The sequence below is a fragment of the Pelmatolapia mariae genome, linkage group LG12 (assembly GCF_036321145.2).
Source record: "Pelmatolapia mariae isolate MD_Pm_ZW linkage group LG12, Pm_UMD_F_2, whole genome shotgun sequence".
Classification (NCBI taxonomy): Eukaryota; Metazoa; Chordata; class Actinopteri; order Cichliformes; family Cichlidae; genus Pelmatolapia; species Pelmatolapia mariae.
Window position 1 is genome coordinate 23,870,297 of NC_086237.1, and position 10,410 is coordinate 23,880,706.

The 10,410-nt window shown below is 40.6% G+C and overlaps 1 protein-coding gene across 1 annotated transcript; it reads right to left on the reverse strand.

Moving 5' to 3' along the window:
• Positions 1 to 3,462: 3,462 nt before the first annotated feature.
• Positions 3,463 to 8,670, reverse strand: mat2ab (methionine adenosyltransferase 2Ab). The gene is made up of 9 exons (XM_063489807.1): positions 8,417 to 8,670; positions 7,626 to 7,703; positions 7,414 to 7,536; positions 7,209 to 7,321; positions 6,973 to 7,116; positions 6,660 to 6,878; positions 6,371 to 6,553; positions 5,889 to 6,022; positions 3,463 to 5,344 (listed from the first exon to the last, which is right to left on the reverse strand). The coding sequence occupies exons 1-9, from the start codon at positions 8,508 to 8,510 to the stop codon at positions 5,242 to 5,244; spliced, it is 1,191 nt and encodes a 396-aa protein (XP_063345877.1). The 5' UTR covers positions 8,511 to 8,670; the 3' UTR covers positions 3,463 to 5,241.
• Between the last annotated feature and the right edge of the window lie 1,740 nt (positions 8,671 to 10,410).

The following is a 10,410-nucleotide window of genomic DNA, read 5'->3' on the forward strand; positions in this document are numbered from 1 at the left end:
ACACCGCAATGCTTTAACAGTTTTGAAGTTCAAACAAATTCACCCAAAGCATATGCAAAGAAAAAGTGAAAAAATAAGGAAGAATAATAAATAAAAATCACACAATCAGGTTAATGGATGCTACAATCAACTTGCATTTTGTCTGAATGGCAGGTTATAATGTAGGGTGGATTATTTAGAACATTCAGTGCTAAACACAGATATGAGCTGTGCTCAGACTTATACTTGGTATACAACTGGACACAAATTAGGCAAATGACAGTGTCAAACAGTTGATTCCAAACTATACTTCTGACAAACAAAGGCAAGCTGTACTTTAACATGCTCTCTTACTGATTACAGATTTCTCAAAGGTTTACACTGTAAATTCCCTCTGAGATACTTATTTACTTAAAGACTCATGTTTTAAAAAATGGTGGCAGCATTTTTTTAGCCTTTTTAAAGAAGCCTTTTGTATGGACGCGTTAGTACTAATTATCTATTAATGTTAATACTGATTATCTGTTTAATCGGTACTCTTTACAGTCTCTATATAAGCACCCTAAACTTTATAAACCGATGTTTATTTATGAACTCCGCTTTTTGCCTCCAAAACAGCATGGGCATGGGACCATCTGAGGTGTCCTGTGGTGTATGGTGCTGGTTTGTTGGTCTCTATGGATCTTGTGTTGATCCTGCAGATCCTCAAAAACAGAATACGGAGGTTTGGAGGCTCCATCAATACCTTTGGTCCTTTCTAATGCTCTTCAAGCAATTCTTTAGCAGATTATGTGCATCTGCAGAAATCATTGGCTGGTAGGTCATAGCTCTGGAGGGATATGCTTTGTTTTGGGGACTTGGATCATTTAAAAGTACCATAAATATGAATTGCAAGATTTAATCATGTTTCCAGAATGAGGAAGTATAAGTGTAATATTAATATTATGTATAATGTATTTAGAGGTTGCAAATTTGTTGTGTTGAGTGCTTAATGACATTTTTTTACTGTACTGTATTTCATGAATGGATTTTACAGTTCACCACTAATCTTAAGTGGTGAAGATGAGCAAAACAAGTTGTCTGTGTGAAAAAGCTGCAGCTCATAAAACACAACAACCAACATAACTTAATAACTTAACAGTGAAGCTCTTCATGAGTTCATATGCCTATATATAAAAGCTTCTGGCTGGTTAGATATTTGACAGTATTGCTATGCTCCTGATAATATCGCCTTTGTATAGACACAGAATGTCGATGGTTCTGTAAATGCTTTCAATCTTAAATTCTTAGTTCCTATATCTGCAGGTCTTTCGGTACTAATCTTCACCTTGTGCGTTTCCTACACTTACAGCTATCTTTATATTGTTTGAGTGTTTATTTACAATAGTTTCCTAAGTTTAGGCTTGAGTTACAGTGATTACGTGTCAGAGTACTAAATATACTGACTGAAGGGCTGGGAAATGGTCGACGTGTCACAGAGCAAGCTGTTCTGCTATCAATTCAAGGTTCACTGTGACATGTGAACATCACTCTTAACCTAAATAACGTGTGCTGAAGAATCTAGTTATCATGACCTGACCCTGTTTTTAAAAAAAGCAAAAGTGGTCTCAATGTTAGAATTTCCCAAGTTAAATCATTAACTGAATAGGCATTTTGAAAGAGCAGAAAAGTAAATGAATAAAGATTTTAAAGGAGAATCACTACACAAACCCAACTGTGTCGCAAATTTCACAATCACTGACTACTCATCAATAAACCCAACCTTTAACTGTGGGATCTCCTGATCTTCTTGGATGTTGACTCAGTAGGTAAGAGGTCAATTACATTACACGTTCATTTTTTTCAGTGTGTCCAGTTTAGGTATTAAACTTTCCATTTGGAAGAGGAAGCAATATGAAAACCAAAAAGACGCAACGTTGCAAACCTCTTTTATTAAGAGTTATTTCTTTATGTGTACAGGTTCACTTACATTAAATAACATGCTGGAATGAATAGTCCAGCACCAAGCAATGAAACCAAAACATGGTTTTGTAATCAGATAGTTTTGGAACTTATTACACAAACAAGTGAAGACAGCTCCTCCCTTTTTGCCATACAGGTGTTGCATACACCTGTATGGCAGGTTAGAATACATTACGTGTGTCTTATGTAACTGCCGAACATGAGCTGAACTTAACTGAAGACTTGCACCACAAGTGCGCGATTTTCTTTGTTAAAGGCTAAGGCAGCAGGAGCTATGCAGTTTTTTTCCTCTTCCTCTTCCATATTCGCCTTTCCTCTCTTTGTCTCCAAACCACTCAACCTGAGCTGTCCATCTGGTGTATTTATTTCCAATCGTGTCCACACAGATTTCCCAGCCATCTTGTAAACCTTCACTGCCATCTTTCAGCCACACATTACCACGGACCCTGCCTGCACCGTCTTCACCGTTTATTGCTTTGGGTGGTTGACCTCAGCTATTTAACCTCATTCATCTTTATTGTCGTAACCAGATCATGATACATTATTATCCATCTTTATTATTATACAGGTATGCATACCCAAAGTTTTTCAGTCTGTTTTGAAACAGTACAAGTGGCTTCTCTTTTATGCCACTCAGTGTGTATAAAGTCTTAGGTTTTCTGTCAGAAACATGTAGAATTTAAGGAGCTATTGGCATAACATGATGAATGTACATGAGGTCAGTTTTCCTCAGTACACAGAGTGCAGCCCTGACTGTTAAAACTATCTTTAAATGTTTGTATTTTTCTCCTCAAACCATTTTGGGTGTGCCCAGTATTATCTGCCCTGCCAAAACTGGTGCCACATTGTTGTTGCTTGGTAGCATGTGTGTGTGTGATGGGTGGGAGGGCACACATCAAATTATTCTTTGGAGCAACCTCCGTTCCCACTACCTACCATATAACCAAATTATCAGCTGCAATTTGAGCTTCAAAAGCTCAGCCAGGGTGTTGGTTGTGCTCCAAGTCACATGAAAATGACCTGACTCTTATCTTGTTCTGACAGCTGCTAGTAACAAATTAAAAGACCGCAGCAAACATTGCTCAGGGCTGAAACTGGTCCAGTGGTATCATGTAAAATGATAGCCCTGAAACTCCTTTAGTTCCCCCGGTTAAGTGATGCTAGCCTCACCAGTGACCCTGATGATAAATGCCAAACGGTTAAACAAAGTGACTAAGAGGTAATGTGTACTGGAGACCTACATGTATCCATTTGGATTGCAGTTTATTTATAAAACCATTCTAATTTTGTATATTTACAAGCCAATGTTAATGATCAACAGTAATCTTGGAGGGTCCCCCTCACCCTCCTCTACAACCACATTGTACTGCAATCTGAATTTTCAAGACTCCAGCACCACCTTTGGACCCCGAGTCTGAATCAACCTGTTTCACAATTCTTAAAGTGTCATAGTTGAGTTGTTTTACAGCCTCAACTAAAATAAAAAAAAAAAACAAAAGCAAAACAAAACACAAAGACATGTGAGAGGTGTAGTTGTTTATTACAGAGAAGGAAACTACCCAGTCCAGACATGAAGTTTAATACAGAATGAGCTACGTGTTCCTTTGGAAGTTGAACGCATGTTGGTGGTGGGGAGAAAAGCGAGTGGGGAGCAGAGGAAATAGAAAAGGCACTCTTACACTTACTATAGCCAACGGGATGACCTCCGAGTCGTAAAAAAAGGGACCAAAACTTCTATCCCACACATGAGATGGACATGTAAACAAGGCTGGTTTCTCTGTACTACACCAACCAAATGTTGCCATCGCAGTAATGGGGATAAGCAAGAGCCAAAAAATAATAATAATTGCACCAGATATTTTAAAAATGGGATTTTCGATAACTAACCTGCCTAAAAAAAATAAGTTCTGCAGTCCAAAAAAAAAAAAAAAAAAAAAAAAAGGTTGTAAAATAGTCATTTACAATTAGCCAGTGACACTTTCTTGCCGAGGCAGTCCAAAGCTTTTCTGTACAACACTCTGGAGCCTCAAGCCAAACACCAAAATGACCACGTCACAAGAAAGTCAAGACCTAATACCCAAGTTTGTTTAAAGCTGCCTTCTGAAATTTCGGCTTCTCTGTATCCACGCCGAGTTTCAGAGAACAAATAAATAGTGTTGAGGTTTAATTCCTAGTCAATAAGACTGTGGCAAAGAACACACCCCTCTAAGGACAAAGATGAAACAGGTTTCTCTGTAGCTACACCTGCCATCTATATACTTGAGGGAAATGGAGTCTTTAGGTCACTTCAAACCATACAAAAAAAAAAAAAAAAAAAAAAAAAAACTCAAGTGAAACTAGTTTTTTTTTGTTTTTTTTTTAAAATGACTAGTTTAAAATTTAATTTCAATGCATAAGCAATTAAATTTTTCCCATAACCTTCAAGTATAACCAAAACCTCTGCAGACCAGAGCAGTGACAGCAGCTTCTGACTTTTCTGTATTACGTCAGAAAACAGCAAAGGTCTGTAGGGGTGTCTGAGGCCTAATGCTCATTTAAGAGCTTGAATAATTAGGATTTGGCTTGCCCCTTAGCCCTGCAATGCATAGCATTTTATTTATTTATTTTTTTAATTAGTGAAAACAGCAACAACCCTTGAATTTTAAATTGTGCCATTCTAGCATCCTCCACAAGGATGAGGGGAAAACAAGCTAACAAAAAAGGATAAATGAACACTGGGGGTCAAGGAACAACCGTACCAGGCTGACAACAGGAGGAATGAGAGAAGCTAACAATTTTAGGGGGACACAGCCAGATCACAAAACTCCAAATATGCACTTGAGAGGACTTTGAAATTATTTTTCTCTTTTAGATGTCATGCAGACTCATTAGTAGCACCAGTAAATTAAGAGGAATATCACATACAGCCTATTATACTACCGCCATGACAGTGATAGTGACGATAGTGATGAGTGTGGAATGCCAAAAATGAGGACTGAACGCCGCTACTCAGCGCATCACAATAAGAAGCGGGGAGGAACCTCAAGACGTGGGATAACAGTAAGTACTACGGTGCATGAGTTCATGGAACTCATCTAGTTCTTTAAAACATCAAGTTTCTGAGGCATGCCTCCTGGGACCCAGCACGATACTGCAATCAGTAGAAAAACAGTAACAAGACAAAAAAGGGAGGTGGAGTGAGGAAAGGGGTTAATGTGTTAAATGGTACCAATATGAGAGAAAAGGGCATTTCACCCCCGGAACCTTGGAGGCTTCTCTGTAGTATACACCAACAAGCCTGGGGGTAAAAGCTTAACAGGTTTAGTATTTGAGTTTTTTGGGGACCTCCCAAGGGAAGGAGTCTCGGCCAAAGTGGCCGTAGGCTGCGGTCCTCTGATACAAGGGTCTCTTCAGATCCAGATCCCTGGAATACATAATCAAACTCTTTAGCAGCAGTCACATCCAGTGACCTCAAATGCACACACAGGCATAATACTCGAATTAGCCGGTGGGGAGTGGCGACAGCGAAAAAAATACATTAGATGGCTGGCTGGTAAAGAGGGGAACGTGAAGACTCAACACTTACCCTGCTAACCACAGGACATTGCAGCTTGCAGAAACCAAACTCCTCCCATTTATAAAACCACTAACTGAGCTAAATAATCCAAATACAAGACCCCCCACTAAATAAGCTGTTTGCCCCCACTGAAGCCTAGGTGTTTAACCTAATGCAATTTGTTTATTACTTTCCCCCTACCCAATAACTTTGATACCTGTGACAAGAGGAACTTTCACAAAAAAAAAAAAATATATATATATAATAATAATAATAATAATAATAATAATAATAATGATAATAATAATAAATCAAAATAAACTACAGATTGGAGAAACTAAGGTACAGCAATCCTCCAGGAACCAGGAGCTGTGGTATCAGTGAGTAGGTGGCTTCAAAGGTTATACATTACCTGACGATGACTCCAGGCCGGAGATCAAAGTTCTTCTTCACGATGTCAAGTAGCTCCCTCTCACTCTTGTGGGATGTCCCATAGTGGAAGATAGAAATCGAGAGGGGGTGGGCAACTCCAATGGCATACGACACCTAATACAGCACACAGATGCGTTATATCAAGCAGGAAAACAGAAAACTTCAGGCAGGAGCCTGCTGCAACCTTGCTCCCTGAAATAAAGACTGGGGGGTTTGGCTGCGTTTCCACCACAGAAACTTTCCCCAGAGAACATGAACCTTTCGAAGATGGGGCTAGGGGTTTAAATTAGTTTTCAGCTGATTAAAGAAACTAATTTACACCCAGCTTTTAGAGCACGGTGAAACCACAGCTACCCAGAAATCTGATGAACCCCCAATAGGACAAAATATATATATAAAAAAAAAAAAAAAATGTTTCTGAACATGTCAGGTGGAAACGCAGCTTCTACCACTACCACTCACCTGGACCAGCACCCTCCTGCAAAGCTCAGCTTTCACCAGGGACTTGGCCACCCAGCGTGCCGCATAAGCAGCAGAGCGATCCACCTTTGTGTAATCCTTCCCAGAGAAGGCTCCACCACCATGGGCTCCCCAGCCTCCGTAAGTGTCTACAATGATCTTCCGTCCGGTGAGGCCAGCATCTCCCTGCAATGAAGGAATCAAGGTAAACTCAAAGCTGAATAGCTCCCGATAAACAAAAAAAAAACAAAAACAAACAAACCACACACAACACGCCATGAAAGGCATTTACCTGTGGACCTCCAATGACAAAACGACCACTGGGCTGCAGGTGGTAGATGGTGTCATCATCCAAGTAAATGCAGGGAACAACCGCCTTGATGACCTTCTCCTTCAGAGCATCTCTCATCTCCTCCAAGCAAATATCCTCATCGTGCTGGACAGAGATGACAATAGTGTGCACACGCACTGGCAGCATGGCACCGCGGTCCTGGCGGTATTGTACAGTAACCTGTGAAAAGAAACAAAATGAGCAACTTTTTAGAACAATCCTTTTTCCAATTTTCCTTTTGCTAGTGAAAATTAGAAAATAAAATGATGAATACCTGTGTCTTTGAGTCTGGTCGGAGCCATGGAAGGGTGCCATTGCGGCGCAGTTCAGCCATCTTGGCATTCAGCTTGTGGGCAAGAACGATTGTGAGAGGCATGCACTCCTCAGTCTCATCAGTGGCATATCCAAACATCAAACCCTGCAGAGTGAGACAATTATAGTTTTAAAAAGCTCTTAAAGGACAATAACATGTTGTATTTGTGGTTTCAGAACACTCAGGCCAATACTAACCTGATCCCCAGCTCCGATGTCCTCCTCATTGCGATCAATGTGAACACCCTGAGCAATGTCAGGAGACTGCTGCTCCAGCGCCACAAGAACATTGCAGGTCTTGTAGTCAAAACCTAGGCAGAACACACAGTAGGAGTTTAAGAATAGTCCTTACAGAAAAAAAAAGGGGGGGGGGAAGCAACAAAATCAGTAAAGCAATGCACACCTTTGGAGGAGTCATCATATCCAATTTGGCGGATGGTGTCACGAACAATTTTCTGGTAATCCACCGTGGCCCGTGAGGTAATCTCACCTGCCAATAGGATCATCCCAGTCTTGGCAACGGTCTCTGCATGAGGCAATTCACATGTAGTTCAATACCCTGGTGTCAACACAGGAGTGAAGCCAAAGCAAACAAGATAGGAAATATTTACTTACCACATGCAACTTTGGCATCTGGATCCTGCTTCAGATGGGCATCCAAAACGGCATCGCTTATCTGGTCACAGATTTTGTCTGAAAAACAAAAACAATAACGTGAGTAAACGGCAACATCAATCACATCACAGGGTCTAAACGTAATATGCCGCACGTCGGCGCAAACTGTCCCCCTTCACACTCAAGAGGCATAGACCGGAGTCTCGGCGGTCGCCATTTCAGCATGCGCACATGTGGTGTCAAAGAGAGCCCGCGCAACTCCACGGAGACCGGAAGGCAAGCACGGTACACTTATAAATGTTTGAACTAACTACATATCGACAGACTGATAAAAGCACAGTCTATCTTCATCTTCAGGGATGAAGACGACTGTGTTAGGAGTCAGCTACACAAACAGCCGCGTGCTTCATGAATAGGGACGGATGGCAGAATCAGAAAAACCAGTTAAAATGAATAACGGTACCGTAAACAATTCACATGACAATTTCATCATGTCTACTATGACTATTGTGCTACATTTGCTGCCGGTGGCGCAGACGCGACAGAATGACCTATTCACTGAAGATTAGCTAGCTTACATCAGCTAGTAGCGCGTGGTCTCCAAGCCGGCCAAGGTACAAGAAGGAAAAAAAAGGGCCGCGATGTTGTCATTTCACTCCCTATTTTTTCATTTTAATACAGTAATAGGCTATAGTTTGTGGGACAAACAATATAAAAAAAAAAAACCATAGCAAGAAATGTAGCTTATTTCATCAGCCAGAATGATAGAAGGCCGACATCTCGCGTCTTACCGGGATGTCCTTCTCCGACGGACTCCGAGGTGAACAAGAAGCAGTCCTCGTCAATGAGGGAGTTATGAAAACCATTCATCTGTCCGTTCATCATCGTTAACGGCTGCCACTGGTACGAAAACGTTAAATTACGGTGTTGGTAACGTCTTTAGTCGGTATTACGTATTACTAGCAGTGCCTCGGCGGTTTTCCCAGCTCTTCAAAGGACGACCCCTAGCGTCTCGGTGTTCCGATCCTCAAGCCTGAGCCTCATGGCGCAGAGCTGCTGTATTTATCCTGCGAAGTCAGACGCCATGACGTAAGGAGTAGGCGGACCGTACCATTGAGCCTATGAAGGGGCCGCACCGACCAAGAATGCGGTGCTGAATTTGATAGCGAGCACGTGCCGAGTAGATGCTACAGTGACATGGCCGATATGCAGGTTTTTCCCTAGAAATAATAGTATAATACCTAAAGTATATGGACGTGTGAAGGTGTGGCAAGAATGATGATCTTGTAAATCCGTCCAGGTTTTCCCACCGTGTGTGGTAGTTTGGTCAGGTCAGAAGCCCACCTTTAACAGCTAAAACTATTAAAGAATCGTTTTTGCTCTCATCTGACTATAAAACAACTCCTTTTGAGATCATAAACTTATTTTGTTTACTCCTGAAACTGTGGGTGGAATTCCTTTTTAGGCATAGATCTATTATAGGGTGGCGGCAGACTACCAAGGGGGAAATACGGAGTGAAGCTAAGCTGAATACGCATAAACTGTGTAAACAAAGTAGATTTTGGTGCTTCAGTCAGAGTGAGCTGCCAGTGACTGAGTGAAAATTGTAAGGTGAGGAGAGGGGGAGCATTTATTTGGGTTCTAAAGTGGCACAGAGTTTGAAAATCGGTGCCTTCCACCCAAACACATCCTTCTTGAATTTATTAATGCCTTAATTGGACTAAAAAAGAATACAGCATTCTTGTCTTCCAATACAAATATCAAAACTCAAGTTGAATTCTCAAGTTACAGGCCACAAATTGAGCACCAAGGATTGACCGGCTGGGGCTGAGCTCGCATGTATGCTGGACTAATAAAAATTCCGGTTAGACGACAATAGAAAGAATTGTAAGTAGTCGGATATCAGGTAATGTTTGTTTTGTATAATTCCATGCATAAACTGCAGCTCCCATTGAGTCCTGTATCATATAAAATAATATTTTTGTTTTTAAGTATTTGATCATAGGCTTAAGTGTACTGGATGAGAAGTGGGTTTCCTGGAAACAATTATTAAAGTTTGGTATAAACCAGCAGTGGCGTAATTAATCTGATAAGTTGCATTAGTTTTGCTATCGTGGGTACATCAGAACATTCGCTTCCCTGGTGACAAAGCCAGAATAACCTGGAAATGCATTTCCACCAATGAAAACTGGACTGTTGGGGGGAAAAACAGATGCTGTGGATATTATATCTAAACACAACTTGATTATATTAGAATAAAAAAGCTCCTATCTCTCTCTCACGCTCCAGGGCCTGTTATTTAATATAATCAACATCTATGTTTTGTGAGCATGTTGTACCTTTGTTAGTCCCAGATGGATTTAGTTATTATCTCTAAAACTTAGTACTTAAACAAAAGCAAAGAAGTCACAACATAAAACAAAGCAGAGAATAAGATTTACAAGATTTCATTCCACTTTAGGAGACCAGAGTCTATCTATCTTTAGTTTGGGAACATTGTATTTCTTCACAAGAACACACAGATCTTTGTTTTTTTACCCACAAAAGATAAGTTTATCAAAAATCTGATATGCATGTAGAAGCGGATGAAACACTTACATAATATCTTAGTGAACCACTTTTTTGCTGAGACATCTTGCATAAATATATTCTGCATGTCATTGTGAATATTGACATTCTGCATCTTTCACCATTTCTATTTTTTTCATTAGATATTACAGTGACATAACAGTCACAGTGACATAGCGTTTACAGAGGTTTAGACCACACCCACCCTCCCACAGTG